General features: G+C 53.4%; 1 protein-coding gene across 1 annotated transcript in view; it reads left to right on the top strand.

Moving 5' to 3' along the window:
* APC2 (adenomatosis polyposis coli 2) overlaps positions 1–14,117 on the top strand; it is a 46,277-nt gene extending 32,160 nt beyond the window's left edge. Inside the window, 5 exon segments of the mRNA XM_015418251.1 lie at positions 1,129–1,268; positions 3,471–3,548; positions 4,653–4,769; positions 6,673–6,887; positions 8,486–14,117. Coding sequence (XP_015273737.1) covers positions 1,129–1,268; positions 3,471–3,548; positions 4,653–4,769; positions 6,673–6,887; positions 8,486–14,117 — 6,182 coding nt within the window.
* The last annotated feature ends 1,924 nt before the right edge of the window (positions 14,118–16,041 follow it).

The following is a 16,041-nucleotide window of genomic DNA, read 5'->3' as shown; positions in this document are numbered from 1 at the left end:
TTTTTTAATCAGCAACTGACATTGTTATAGCACTATAGCATTCTAACAGTCTTGCCTGTCAGGTTCTCCAAATTCTCAGGTTTCTTTTATGGCCAAAGCCTCTAGCCCCCTTTTTCTACAGAGAGATTATGAAGAAGAAGAGATTGGATTTATACCCCGCCCTTCACTTGGAGTCTCAGAGCGGGTGCGCACCTCAAGTGCAGAGCCCCATGTGCCGCTGGCGGGTTCCCCGGCAAAAGCTTCCCCGGCCGCCTCCGCCAGGCGCTCCTGAGTTGCTAAGGGCGCCAGAGGGGTGGGCGCCCAGTTAGGGCGGCAGCAGGTTGCGGGGGTTGGGGGGCGGGGCACAGTTTGGCGCCCCTGAGGGCCGGCGCGCCCTGGGCCAGACACTAACTGGCCTAGTGACAGAGCCGGCCCTGCCTGTGAGGTAGGTGGGGTTGAGAAAGCTCTTGACAGAAACTGTTCTTTTTCAAGAACAGCTGTGCCAGGACTATGGCTTGCCCAAGGTCATCCAGCCAGGTGCAAGTGGAGGAGTGGGGAATCAAACCCGGTTCTCCCAGATTAGAGTCCGCACACTTAACCACTACACCAAACTCTAGTGCCTTTCCCCTTTCGTCTACACAACGAGATGCCTTTCCCCTTTCCTCTACGCAATGAAAGCGGCTAGAAACATCGTAAATTGTAAGCAAAGGGATTCAGACAACTTGGTAGATTCTTACAATTACAGTATCATAACATTACGTGTCAGTTTTAAAAATGGCCCCCTCTGGTGGTCAGTGTTCCCCTCTAAGCTGGAGTCAGTGTGAGCCGGCTCACAGTTTTTTAGCCTCCGGCTCACACATTCTGGTCTTCGCTCAGGAAGGATGGGGCTCCAGAGCACACTAATTTATGCAGTCGCCAAATCACTCGCTCACCACTTTAATGCCAGTAGGTAGAATTTTTGCTCACAAGACTTCGCAGCTTAGAGGGAGCATTGGTGGCGGTGGCGGCAGTGGGGAATGGCTACCATTGGGGACTGGGGCAGGGAAAGCACAGGAAGCCTGCCCCATGGAAGCCCCATTCCCACTGCTCTAGATCAGCAACCACACCAGGAAAAACACCACTCCGGGTCTCCTCTGTCTCTCTCCCTAGGTGGGCTACAGGCCATCGCGGAGCTGCTGCAGGTGGACTACGAGATGCACAAGCTGACAAGGGACCCCCTGAACCTGGCCCTCAGGCGCTATACCGGCATGGTGCTGACCAACCTCAGCTTTGGAGACGTGGTCAACAAGGTGCGGCGTTTGGGGACAGGGCTCGACAAGGCAGTGGAGGCGAGAGGCACCTGGGAGAGCAGAACCTGCAGGGAATGTTTGGTTGAGAACTAGCGGGGGGGGGGAGATACTTAGACCCAGGGCTATTTTTGGGCAGGAACGCACAGGAACGGAGTTCCGGCTGGCTCCCAAGTTGGCCACGCCCAGCAGGAACTCATTAGCATACTAGGCCACGCCCAACAGCAGGAACTCATTAGGACTGGCTACATTAGGGGTGTGCGGCCTAACATGCAAAGGGGTTCCTGCTACAAAAAAAGACCCTGGGTTTTGACCACAAACAAGGTCAACAGAATAAGAAGCAAAAGGTGGGTGTGGCTGGATAACCACACTTCTGGTAACATGGGGGTGTGGCCTAACGTGCCAATGAGCTGTGCTGTCAGGGGTGTGGCCCAATATGCTAATGTGTTCCTGTTGGGTGTGGCCTATTATGCTAATGAGTTCCTGCTGGGCTTTTTCTACAAAAAAAAGCCCTGCTTAGACCAATTCACCAACCACTGCAACTGAGTGGCAGAACTACTGCATTGCTTTGGAGCTTCCAGTGCAACCATGAAGTAGTAGTACCACACTGGGGCGCTGGTCCAGCATCATGGCAAAGAGACTGAGCTATGAACCAGGAAGTACCCCCCCCTCCGGGCCTCGAGTTCAGATCCTGGGCTGTAGGCAAACCTACCGGCTCCTCAGCCCTCTCGCCTCGTACATCTGCAGAAATGGAGTAGGGGAATGGTGGCCGGTTGTCCTGGAGAAGTGGGAGAGGGGACTGATAGAAGTTTGTTCGGTTCCCTGCTTCCTTCCCCTTTCCTTTTATTCCCTCAGAAGCTCATTGATTTATGAAACTTGAGCAGAAGGGGGGGGGAGTGTCTTCTTCGTTTTTTTGGACGCGAGGGATAAAAGGACTGGAACAGATTTTGCTACCGCCAAAGTAATCTTTGGACCATTGTCTCTAAGCAAATAAAACAGAGATTCCAAAGTAAAGGGTAGTGCCCAATCCATAACGTGGTTTAATAGATTAATACCTAATATTCTTAAAATATTCCTCTCTCCATACACTCCCCGAACAAACAGCTCTCTAGCAAAACCAATGAGAAGCCAGGAAAACAATGCACGCGGTGTTGACTATTTGACACAGAACTCAAAAAGCGGTACTGAGCCAGGCCAAAGTTCCATCTTGTCCGTTGCCTGTAGCTGTTGGGCGGATATTTCTGGGAAGCGCAGAGGTACACCGCCTCTTCACGTGGATGTTCAGTGTAGCTGTCACAGCTCATTGCAGTCCCCCCCCCCAAAAAAATCCTTTTTTTAAAGATCCAGATTGGGGGTAGAACAAATGTAGAGTCCAGTGGCACCTTTAAGACCAACAAAGGTTCATTCAAGGCATAAGCTTTCGTGTGCATGCATACCTTTTTCAAAGACATTGGAATGGAAGGTAGAGTTCAAGCTTATAGACAGAAACTGGACAGCTAATTAACATGTAACACGATGAAGATGTTTTAAGGTATGCAAAGACAACATTAAATAACAAGGTAAAGGTATAAGGTCAACAGTTGTTAAGGGGGGGTAAGGACAACGAAGCAATAAATATGTCAAAATAGGGGATAAATGTATAAAGGAGTCTTTTCTAATTGTGGGAAGTGAACTGAGTCTCTCCATTCATCTCCTGTCAGGCATGAAGGTAACTTAACTTTCTTTCTTTCTTTCTTTCTTTCTTTCTTTCTTTCTTTCTTTCTTTCTTTCTTTCTGAGGTGGATGCAGTGTTCTGTCAGTAAAACATTCCAATATTCCTTGCATTACATTCAGTATTCTAATATACGATTCTGAAAAAGAAATGCATTAAAATACAGAGGACGTATAGTCCTTCTTGTTGAGAATACATATGTGAGGACTGAATGAGTTAGCATACGTAATGAGATAAGAAACCAATATCCCTGTTGAGTCCTGGGGAGGTTTTTGTTCTAAGTGCGGTGATAGCTTGTAATTCAGCCGTTTCCCTTTCCATGCTGTTCTTGAAGTTCCTTTGTAATAAAACAGCTACTTTGAGGTCATTCAAATTGAAGGTGGGGAACTGTGAAGCACCCATCCACAAGCAGTTCCAGTTGTGGGGGGGGGGCACTTGCAACTTCTCCTTCCCTTCTTGCCCACACCTTGCCGTTTCTCATCCACTTCTGCCAGGCGACCTTGTGCTCCCGCAGGAGATGCATGCAAGCGATTGTGGCACAACTGGCGGCCAACAACGAAGAGTTACACCAGGTAAAGATGAAGCACGTCCTCTGTGGGGTCGCAAGCCTCCGGAAGCTTTGGTGGGTGGACTCTGTGGCAGAAGTTTTCGGTCGGTGGGGCATGGGGAAATTTCGTGGGGCACCAGGGGTGGGGGAGGGAGTGGGATGGCTGCACGCATTCCTTGAACCCCATGCAGTGATACTGGAGGTTGAGGAAAGGTGTGCGCCCGGCAGCTGCCCCTCTCCCTCACCTCCTGCAAGACTTAAAAGGCCTGCTGATCAGCTGGAGGGCCCATTAAATCTTGGTGGAGGGGAGGGAGAGGGGCGGCTGCAGGATTTAAAGGGCCCTCCAGCTGCTCAGCGGGCCATGTGGTCCGCTGATCAGCTGGAGGCCCTTTTAATGTCACAGGAGGAGAGACGGGGGGAGGAAGGCAGCAGCGGTTGTGGGGCATGCCTCACCTTTGAGGGGGCGGAGCCCCAAAATGCCCCACTGTAGCTACGGGCCTGGTCATTGGCATTATACTCCACGGAGGTCCCTCCCCTCTCCAAACCCCGCCCTCCTCAGGCTCCACCTCCAAATTGCCAGGGATCATAGAATGTTAGAGTTGGAAGGTACCTTACAGGTCATCTAGTCCAACCCCCTGCACTCTGCAGGAGCACAGCCGAAAGATAGCCCTACAACATACCCGAAAGATGGTCGTCCGGCCTCCGCTTGAAAACGTCCAGCGAAGGAGCATCCACGCCCAACCCAGGGCTGGCAATCCTAGACACCTCACCTATATGTTGAGCGACTCCTTGAGTGTAACTGTTCCCGAATCGGAGAACACATACAGAAGGCCGTGGGGATTCTCCGCATCAGGTTGGGGAAAGGGAGGTTCGACGGACCCTACCTGTGCTCCGATTAGGACCTCTGATGCCGTCCCGGAAGGCAGGAGTCGTGGAGGAGTTATGTACCCCTCTGGAGTCCCAGAGAACTGGAAAGCTTGCCTAACCTTGAGGGCTATTGTGGGCGGTCCAAATAAAGGGGGCTGTGGGGATTCTGCTTCTGGGGTCTCGTTCTGGACCAAGATGGCTGCCCCCCCCCCTGCAATCACTTGCCTGTCTCTCTGCCCTGGTCCCCTCCCCTCCCCCCCAGGTGGTCTCCAGCATCCTCCGGAATCTCTCCTGGCGAGCCGACATGAACAGCAAGAAAGTCTTGAGGGAGGTGGGCAGCGTGACGGCTCTCATGCAGTGCGCCTTACGGGCCACCAAGGTCAGTGGGGGGGGGGGAGCTGCTTCCATCACAGGCTTTCTTGCCACCTTCTTCCCCCTCCCTTCTTGTTGGCTTATCCTTTCTCTTTTTTTGCCTCTGTCCAGTTAATACCACTCTCACTCTCTCTCTCGGTAATTCTGCATTGGCTTTTCCCTCTGTCGTTGTACCAAACCCACCTTGGAACCAGTGTTGCCTCTAAGCTGAGTTAGTGTGAGCTAGCTCACCGTTTTCTAGCCTCCGGCTCACACATTTTTGTCTCAGCTCAGGAAGGACGGCTCCAGAGGCAAACGAATTGATGCAGTAGCCAAATTGCTCCCTCACAACTTGAATGCCAGTAGCTCACAAAGGAGAATTTTTGCTCCCAAGAGGGAACTTTGCTCAAGATTGCAACCGCACAGACATTTTGATGCAATGATTCGGAGCAAGAGGTGTCGGTTATCAGGCACTGTTAAATAAACAAAATATTGCAAGAGTACAAAATGTTTTAAGCATGTTTTTATTTTAAGTAAAAAAAAAACCCCTTTGTGTTCGTGTCCTTTATAAAGTTTATATCTCCGCTACCTGGCATTACACTTTATGACACACATGGCCCAACAAGGTCTCATTTATGTCAGATCCGGCCCTCATAACAAATGAGTTCGACACCCTCTGCTCTAGCCCTGGGGGTCTCCAGTGTTTACAAACTCATGAACACCTTTGGAATTCTGACGCAGGCTGGTGGGCGACCTAAACTGTAAGGCAGTGGAGTCATGCCTAGCTCTAAGTAAATCTTGAACGTTTTGGGAAGACAGTCTGAATAGCAGGAAGCCTTTTAAAATCGACATATTTTTAAAAATATTATCTTGTGCGCACACAGAGAGACACAGCCAGGATCCTGTTGAATTCAGGATCTCCTGAATTCAGGAGATTCGTTTTCCTGAATAGAATCTCCACTGCTACTGCGGGCCCTGCCCACTTTCTGAAAACTGAAAGGAAGCAAACAGCCGTGATGTATTGTGCCAAAAAAAAAGGCTTGTAAATTATTTTTCCAGTATTCAGTTTACTGGAAGCAATTCAAACGCCATCAACACCAACAAACCATGCATATTACATCTAGTTTCATGTATTTCTTTATCAAAGTGGGTAGTGTTGAAATACCTATATCATGTTAATCCGTTTGGCAAACACTCTTGTCATATCTCATAGTCACATTCATCAAATCCATTACTGTGATGGATTTGGACACTAATGGATTTGATGAATGTGACTATGAGATATGACAAGAGTGTTTGCCAAACGGATTAACATGATATAGGTATTTCAACACTACCCACTTTGATAAAGAAATACATGAAACGAGATGTAATATGCATGGTCCGTTGGTGTTGATGGCGTTTGAATTGCTTCCAGTAAACTGAATACTGGAAAAGGAATTTGCAAGTCTGTGAAGAACCTTTTTTTGGGGGCACTACACATCACAGTTGTTTGCTTCCTTTCAACTTCCATCCCGTGATCTCTCTCTTTGGTTTGCACTTTCTGAAAACACCCGGTGGTGCAGTGTTCCCTCTAAGCCGAGTTAGTGTGAGCTAGCTCACCGTTTTTTACCCTCCGGCTCACACAGTTTTGTCTTCGCTCAGGAAGGAGGGCTCCAGAGCAAACGAATTGACGCAGTCGCCCAATCGCTCACTCACCGCTTTAATGCCAGTAGCTCACAAAGTAGATTTTTTTTTGCTCACACGACTCCACAGCTTAGAGGGAGCATTGCGGGTGGGCGCCAGGAAACGTGTCCGTGGGCTCCGTGGCACCCACAGGCACCACACTGGGGACCCCTGCTCTAGTCCACTTCTCCGTCTCCGTGTCTCTGATGGGGCATTCATTCATTCCTTCCTTCGTTAATAACTCCATTCTCTGCTATTCCCGCTAGGAATCCACCCTGAAGAGCGTGCTGAGCGCCCTGTGGAACCTGTCGGCTCACAGCACCGAGAACAAAGCCGCCATCTGCGTGGTGGAGGGTGCCCTCGGCTTCCTCGTAAGCACACTCACCTACAAGTGCCAGAGCAACTCACTAGCCATCATTGAGAGCGGAGGGGGAATCCTGAGGAACGTCTCCAGCCTCATCGCCACCAGAGAAGACTACAGGTGAGAGTCGTGGCCCGGGAGCTGCCTCCTTCTCCCCCTCTCTGCCTTTGGCCCTCTTTTGGTCCATCAAGGTCAGTATTGCCTACTCAGGCTGGCAGCTGCTGTCCAGGGTCTCAGGCAGAGGTCTCTCACATCACCTACTGCCTGGTTCTTTTGAAACTGGAGATGCCGGGGATTGAACCTGGGACCTTCTGCATGCCGAGCAGAGGCTCTACCAACCAGGCCACACAGCTCGATGGTCCACAATCTCTATTTGCCCTTCTGTTTCCCAACTACAATGCAACATCTCTCCCCCTTGCCATGTTCCCCTGTTCTCTATAATGTCCTTTCCAATGTTGACCCCTTCCACAGACCAACAACCATTTTCCTGATCTCCCACTGTCAGGAAGCTCGTTCTAATATAATTTCCCCTCTACTTATCAATCTTCCAGGATGTTCCGATGTTTATATTTTAAATAAACTTTTAATGGGTGGTAATCAACAGGTTGAGGAGCTGCGGTGGCTCAAGTGGTTAAGACGCTGAACTGCAGGCTGTGGAAGGTCACTAGTTCAGCAGTTCGAGACCTGGGTGCCGCATGATGGAGTGAGCTCCCATCTCTAGTTCCAGCTCCTGCCAACCTAGCAGTTCGAAAGCAAGAAATCGCAAGTAGATAAATAGGTACCACTTCAGTGGGAAGGTAACAGCGTTCCGTGTGCCTTGGTCATGCCGGCCACATGACCACGGAAACGTCTTTGGACAGCGCTGGCTCTTCGGCTTTGAAACGGAGATGAGCACCGCAACCCTAGACTGGCTTTCGAGCAAGGGAACCTTTACCTTTTTAATCAACAGGTTACCATTAGTTGCGCCAAATTCTTTTCCGTAGCCTGTAGAATTCGTAGATAAATTTTATGTACAGATTTTAACTAATTGTTGCCAATATTTCAGACCAGGGGTCATTTCATAGAAAAAGAGGCGCAGGAGCTCATTAGCATAATTTATTTGCATATGCCACACCCCCTGGCATCACCGGAAGTGCGTCAGAAGGCAACACCCACCGCTCAGGCTCCACTGGACTGTTCTGGATTGCTAGCTATTGGGGGGGGGGAACATGCAGATCTGTCCTCACAGAGGAGGGAGAGCTTGTACCTGAATAAACCTTGGCCTTAAAGGTGCCACTGGACCGTTTTGGACTGGGGGGCGGCTCTGCAACTTACCTGGCTGCTTCTTGCTCTGACTAAGGGCTGCTGGGAGCAGGGGGCGGGGCTTGTTGCATGTGCCCGCCCCCTGGGCTCTTTACTGCCAGAGCTCTGCTCCTGCAGGAAATAACCCCTGGATCAGATCAATTTTACCTTCTAATGGCTTTACTGTAAAGCTTTTATTCTTGACTCGTACTGGTCGTTGGCCGAATAAAGTATTGATGGATTGATCTCCACTGCCCCCACCTCTGTCCCATTTTGTCACTTGCTGGGGCTTTATCTGACACAGGGATTTGCCTTCTCTGCTCTCTTCCAGGCAAGTCCTGCGATGGATTGATCTCCACTGCCCCCACCTCTGTTCCATTTTGTCACTTGCGGGGCTTTATCTGACACAGGAATTTGCCTTCTCTGCTCTCTTTCAGGCAAGTCCTGCGGGATCACAACTGCCTCCAGACCCTGCTCCAGCACCTCAGATCCCACAGCCTGACTATCGTCAGCAACGCCTGCGGCACCCTCTGGAACCTCTCGGCCCGCAGCTCCAAAGACCAGGAGCTGCTGTGGGACCTGGGGGCAGTCAGCATGCTCCGGAACCTGGTCCACTCCAAGCACAAGATGATTGCCATGGGCAGTGCGGCCGCCCTCAGAAACCTCCTCACCAACCGGCCCCTCAAGTACAAAGACGCCATGGTTATCTCGCCTGGGTCTTGCATGCCCTCACTGTACATGCGGAAGCAGAAAGCCCTGGAGGCCGAGCTGGATGCCAAACACTTGGCCGAGGCCTTCGACACCATGGAGAAGCAGACCTCGAAGGGCCAGAGCACCAAGAAGCCGCCGATGAGGCACATGGACAGCTTGGTGAAGGACTACGCGTCCGACTCGGGGTGCTTCGACGACGACGAGGTGCCCAACGTGTCCAGCAGCACGGAGGCGGGCAGTGCCTCGGTCCTCTCCATGTTCCTCAACTCCGCCTTCCATCAAGGCCAGGCCCCGCCCAGAGCCATCGCCCAGCGGAGAGGCCCCGAACCGGAGAAGGACGAGAGCGGCAAGCCCCCAGAAGCCAGCAAGGCCCCTCCTCTCCTTCTGCCTCCGGACAACAAAGCCTCCGTGGTGGCAGCCAAGCTGGCGAACAAGATCTCCACGACGGTGGCCAAGATAGACAAGCTGGTAGAAGACATCTCCACCCTCCACACTTCCTCCGACGACAGCTTCAGCCTCAGCTCGGAGGACCACTGCCTCGACTGGCAGTACGGCGCCGAGGAAGCCCACGAGGCCCGGGCTCAGTCCTGCTCCCCGTGCCGCCTCTCGGACGCCAGTGGGTTTGTCAAGCGGGAAGGCCTGAGCCGGGCTCACACCCTCCTGCGGCTGAAGACGGCCTACACCAGCCTGTCCAACGACAGCCTCAACAGCGGCAGCACCAGCGACGGCTACTGCACGAAGGAGCACATGAGACCCTGCACCAGAACGACCTTCTTGGACTTCAAAGATGAGCTGCACCGGTACCAGAAGCGCCCCAGCCGCCTCGATCTGAAGAACATTTTGGTCAACAGGCCCGAGAGAATGGAACTGCTGGAGAAGAAACGTCAAGAGCCCAGTGAAGTGGCAGAGAAACTGGAGCCCCCCGAGAAGGCCGCAAAAGGGCCAGGGGTCCCCAGCCCTGCTGCTGCAGAGAAGGAATCGGAATATAAGGATCCAAACAACAAGATGGCTGCTGACCCACAGGTCCACACGATTAAGCTCTCCCCGTCCTATCAGCGTGTTCCCCTCGTGGAGAATGTGGAGGGTAGCGGCCCTGCATTGGGGGCTGCGGGGTTGCCGGCAGCCCATCTGGGCTATCCAGCTGTGTCAGCACAGAAGCAAGATTGGTTGTCTTCTGGGCTTCTGCAGACCCCGGGAAAGCTCAACAAGATCCCGGAGAAGTTGTCGGCGCTAGCACCGGCGGAACACGAACAACTGCAGAAGTACTCGGTAGAGGACACGCCGATATGCTTCTCCCGCTGCAGCTCCCTCTCTTCCCTTTCCTTGGCTGACAACATGTTGGACGGACACAGCCACAGCGAGAACGAGATGGACAGCGACTCCTCGCTCGAGATCATTGAAGTGGAAGAGGTGGCCGAGGCGGAGGAAGCCCACAGAGAGGAGCAAGAGAGGGCCAAAACGGAGGTAGCAGCCCGCCCGCACCTCTCACAGCCCATCGCTATTCCCTTCCCCCAAAAGGAGAAAATATTCCTTAGGGGAGTCTCGCCAGCCCGGCACGAGGACCTGACCCCATCCAGTTCTTCTGAGAACTACATCCAGGATACTCCGTTGGTGATGAGCCGATGCAGTTCCGTCAGTTCACTGGGCAGTTTTGAGAGCCCCTCCATCGCCAGCTCTATTCAGAGTGAGCCCTGCAGTGAGATGATCAGTGGCACCATCAGTCCTAGCGAGTTGCCGGACAGTCCTGGTCAAACGATGCCTCCCAGTCGCAGCAAAACCCCCCTCTTTGAAATGAGCGGTCAACCGGAGAAAGAGACCAGCCAGTTCAACATCCAGTGGGAAAACAACGTCAAGAAGTTCATGGAGATCACCGACTTCAAGGAGCGCTTCCAAATGCCCCAAGACCTTGACTCCATGGTCTACTTTACTGTGGAGAAGCCCAATGAGAACTTCTCATGTGCCTCCAGCTTGAGTGCGCTGCCCCTCCACGAACATTATGTCCAGAAAGACGTCGAGCTGAAACTCATCCCCCCGTTCCCAGAGAGGAACGGCTTGAACTTTATGGCACATGAAGAAGAGCGGGCCAACGAGAGCCAGAGGAAGCCGGAGAGGCTGGAACTGACCTCTGACGAAGACATTGAGATCTTGAAGGAATGCATCAGTTCAGCCATGCCATCCCGTTTCCGGAAGGTCCGGACATCCCTCGTCTCTGGCTTTCCCGGCCAAGTTTTGAATCCTCAGTCTAAGAAACCAGTGCACGTGCCAGTCTACATGTTGGTCCCCGCTAATCCCCATTTGGGCATCCCTAAGCACCGACCGGCTGTGCCCTCCAGAAATAACAAGGAGTACACTGGCGACGAGGATTCCTTCACTGACTCGGCGGAAGGAACCCCTGTCAACTTCTCCAGTGCTGCTTCCCTTAGCGATGAGACCCTCCAGTACCCAATAAAGGAGGAGGGTGACCCAAAGCGCTGTCCCGGGAAAAAGAGAGAGGTGGTACGGTTGCAAGGAACTGGACACAAGATGGAAGGGCTGCAGCGGGATCAAGGAACCCTGCGCGCCAGAAGGATCACGTCCAGCCACTCCACTCCAACCAAGATGGTTTCCTCCAGCAAACACAAAACCAGTTCTAACCACACCAGCCCGCTTCACACAGGCAGAGCCCGATCCGCTGAGGCCAAGAGAGGACAGCTCCCTCTCAAAAACCTTGAGCTGACCCTGACGAGGCAAGGCAGCATGGGGGCCTATTCCGAGGGCAGCCGTCCCCGGAAAGAGGCTCTTCGGGAGAACGGGAGTCGTGGCAATGACAAGATCTTCCAGTCCCTATGTCACACCACCCCAACGGAGGAGGCCGTCTATTGCTTCTATGAAAATGATTCCGATGATCTGACAGAGCTAGGTACAAAAAGTTCACCCAAGAGGAAGGCTGGCGCAGCCGGCAAGGTCCAAAGGAAAGAATGCTGGACCAAGAAGGAGCCCGACCTCAGCGCCAAGCACGCCAAAACCAAGATGGCTGCCAAGCTCCACAGTAACCTCATTGCAGATGAAACACCGCCGTGCTATTCTCTCAGCTCTTCCCTGAGTTCCCTGAGTGACCTGGAGCTCTATGACCACGAAGAAAGGACTCAACTCTACAGCAGGTCTAACCGCCAGCTGGCCTTGAGCCGAAGACACGAGGTGGCCTCGGCCTTGTCCAAACAGAGGGATAGCTCAGCCAGTTCCCTCAGCTACAAATCGGACGACGACCTGCTGCTGAAGTGCATTGGCTCAGCCATGCCAAAGAGGAGACGCCACTCGGCAAGGAGAAGGAATGCTGAGAAGGATCGGAAAGTGTCTGGCCTCAAGGAGCGGAAGCCCAAAGACACACCGGACGAAGCAGCCTCTGAGAGAGGATCAGATCTGGACAGCGTGGACTGGAAAGCCATCCAAGAAGGGGCCAACTCTATTGTGACCTGGCTGCACCAGGCGGCCTCTTCCTTCACCAGGGAGCCTTCCTCGGAATCGGACTCCATCCTCTCCTTTATGTCCGGCCTCTCCGCTGGCTCCACTTTGCAAATGTCTCTGGACAGGAAGGAGAAGAAGCGAAGCAGAAAGGTCCCCGGGGGTCGTGCAGAGAGGAAAGACCAGCCAAAGGCCTTCCAGGAGATCAAGAAGATGGCAGACACCAGAGCGACGGGCAGCAGGAACAGCAGAGTGGAGAAGAACACAGGGCAGCAGAAGCCCGTGACCAACTTGCCAGTGGTCTTCCGGGGCCGGACGGTGATCTACATGCCCAACACGGCTAAAGATTCGCAGAGCCCCAGGTCCACCCCAAGGAAGACGGGGTCTCCCACTAAGCAGGAGGGCCCCGCGAAGAACCTCAGCCTGAACCAGCAGAGGTCACGAAGTCTCCACCGTCCTGGGAAGATATCAGAAATGGCTGATCTCACGTTGCCCAAGAGAAGTGCCACCCCGCCGGCTCGCATCACCAAAGCTCCTTCCTCCGGGTCGTCCAGAACATCCACGCCTTCCCAGCCCACCCCGAAGAAGCTAACATCCCCTTCACAGCTCAACAAACAGATGCCATCTCGTGAGACTGGGAGAGCAGCCGGGAGCTCCACGCCGAGCCCCAACTCAAAACTGGTCCAGAAGTCCCCTGCATCCAAGCAGCACAAGACCCAGAAATCACCCGTCCGCATCCCCTTCATGCAGAAGCCCAACAAGAAGATTCTACCCGCCAGGAGCGCCATGTCCGTGCTTGAGGAGCAGGTGGGAAGAGAGGGTGGCCATGAGCCAAAGCCAAAGGTCAACGGGAAAGAGGCCCTTCAGACCGGCCACCTGAACTTGGTGCGCATGTCCTCAGCGAGATCCGTCAGCAGCGAGTCAGACCGCGCGGGCTTCCTGAGGCAGCTGACGTTCATCAAGGAGTCGTCCAGCCTCCTCATGAGACGCCGTGCGGAGCTTTCGTCCTCGGAGCCCACGCCCTCACGCTCTCAGGGTGCCTCTCCCCGGAGAAGCAGGCCTGGCTTGCCAACGGTCTTCCTGTGCTCTTCCAGGTGTGACGAGCTCAAGGTGAACAAGCCAGCAGGGCCAAGCCAAAGGCCAGTCATCACCCGGGTGCCTCTTCCAAGTCACAGGGCCTCCTCCTCAGGGTCCATGCCTCCAAGACGGACCAGTTCAGAGAGCCCCTCCCGGCTTCCAGTGAAAACCAATAACCTTCCGCCCGAGCCGTTTAAACGTTATTCCTCATCCCCTCAGATCAACATTATCAAGCAGGCTGGGAGCCCCGCCTCCACCAACGCATCCTCTTGCCCCGAGTCACTGAGTGGGAAGAAGAGGAACGAGGAGCCCTCAAAACTGCCGGTGATCCCTCCCGCGGCGCCTCCTGAGAAACGGCCGGAAGAGCAGCAACCATCGACCATGAAAGGGACTTGGAAGAGAATCCGAGATGAGGACATCCCCCACATCCTGAAGAGCACCCTTCCCTCCACCGCCCTGCCATTGGTCAGCACCTTGGAGGAAGAAGAGACCCAACAGGCCCAAACTGCTCTCCAGAGGAAGACCAGCGATGCCGTTGTGCAGACGGAAGACTTCTCCACTGCCAAGACCAACTCCAGTACCTCCCCGACACTGGAGATGCAAGAGATGCCGAAGATTGCACAGGATAGCAGTGAGGAGGACGGCTTCGGCCTGAGCAAGACTACAGCAGCGCCCATCTCCTTTGCTCACGAAGGGCCAACGAGCTCTCTTGGGAACTTCCCGCCCAGCAGGCACGGCTCCCCGAGCCGAGCTGCTCGAGTGACCCCTTTCAACTACATCCCCAGCCCGATGGCCGTGCTGACGGTGAGCGACAAAGAGCTGGAGAAGATGCAGGCTTAAGAAGCCCCTGGGTCCCGGGGTGGAAAGCTATCGGATGTTTTATCCATTGCACCTCTGTATAAAACAAAGCTTGCATCCCTTGATTTTTTTAAAAAAAGTGTTTCTCTCTCTTTTTTTGTTGTTCTTGCCTAACAAAACGAGGAAAGATTCGGGGGTGCTGCTTATTAACACGGGGCTGGCAGAATTGTTTCTCGCGGCAGAGACCCAAAAAGATGCTGCTTAACTCTGATTACCCCCTGCCCTCGATATTCAAGCTTTTCTTTCCTGTCTTTCTTGGAATGCTTTCTCCAGTGAGGGCTCAGGAGGCACCCCCACGCCACCATCTTCAGGTGCCCAGAGCAACCCTTCAGCATTTAGCTGTCGGCGATGGTGCTATTCACTCCATGCTGTTCCCCAGAAGCATTCTAGAGTCACAGGAGATGTTTTTTTCCTCAATGACCGCCGCCACTGAGGGGAAAGTGGCCAGTGTTCTTCTGGATCCTTCAGTGAAGCCGGCCGGGCGCCTGACTCCCATGCCGAATCCTCACAACGTTGCTCGCCAGCTTCTCCAGTGACGACTCACTCCCCTACAGGCCCCAAGACTGTTTTCACAAGTTGACACTTCAATGTTGCCATCCCTGGTTGTCCTGTTTGGGGAAGAACCCCTCAGGTGCCCAGAGCAACCCTTCAGCATTTAGCTGTCGGCGATGGTGCTATTCACTCCATGCTGTTCCCCAGAAGCATTCTAGAGTCACAGGAGATGTTTTTTTCCTCAATGACCGCCGCCACTGAGGGGAAAGTGGCCAGTGTTCTTCTGGATCCTTCAGTGAAGCCGGCCGGGCGCCTGACTCCCATGCCGAATCCTCACAACGTTGCTCGCCAGCTTCTCCAGTGACGACTCACTCCCCTACAGGCCCCAAGACTGTTTTCACAAGTTGACACTTCAATGTTGCCATCCCTGGTTGTCCTGTTTGGGGAAGAACCCCTCCCAGCCTAGAAGGAGACGCCATTTTGAAAATGGCCGCCTCCCACTTCTTGTCTCTCCAGTCACTCCGCCGCTGTTTGCCAGTGGCCCGTGAGAATTCACATGACACAAGTTTTGTACACTTTTCCCACAGACTCGTCCGATTCCCTGAGGGGAACCTGTGAGCAGGGCTGCCTCTGGGATGGTGGGTGGCCCAGAGTAAGAGACCGTCTTCAGCGCAGAACTGAGGGCAGGCCGGAAGATGTGCAGCAAGAATGCCCCAAAGCCTCTTCCACCAGATGCCAAGCCAGAATCCCTGTTCTTTTGGGAAACAATCGCTCTCTGATCATGGGCTGCGTAACAACAGGGCAGCTTTGCCGTTTCCCATCCCTCTGGCAGTAAAAACCACGTCGCGGCTTTGTCCAAAGGTTCCTCTTGGCCTCGACAGATTGTCTTCTGGGCACCACCGTGTCAACCCTCAGAGCTGGCCCTGCCGATCGATAGTCATAAAGGTCCAAAGGTCTGTGTCAGAAGGCACACTTCGGTGAAGGCCAAGTGCTGCAATTGCCTCAGCATCCCCAGGGGCTGGTAACCATTGCTCAAAACTTTTTTTTTTTTTCTGCCCAGGGAAGCTGCAAAAACGTTTCAGTCAGGGATAGGACTCCATCGCGGTACCAACAATGACCACACAAAAGAAGAAGAAGAGATTGGATTTATACCCCGCCCTTCACTACCCAAAGGTGTCTAAGAGCGGCTTTCAGACTCCTTTCCCTCCCCCTCCCCACAACAGACACCCCGTGAGGTAGGCGGGGCTGAGAGAGCTCTGACAGAAACGGCTCTTTTTCAAGAAGAAGAAGAGATTGGATTTATACCCCGCCCTTCGCTACCCAGAGTCTCAGAGCGGCTTACAAACTCCTTCCCCTCCCCCTCCCCACAACAGACACCCTGTGAGGTATAAGAAGAAGAAGAGATTGGATTTAT

This window comes from Gekko japonicus, unplaced genomic scaffold, assembly GCF_001447785.1.
Source record: "Gekko japonicus isolate JY-2015 unplaced genomic scaffold, Gekko_japonicus_V1.1 scaffold3470, whole genome shotgun sequence".
NCBI lineage: Eukaryota > Metazoa > Chordata > Lepidosauria > Squamata > Gekkonidae > Gekko > Gekko japonicus.
This window is presented reverse-complemented; position numbering and strand designations above follow the sequence as displayed.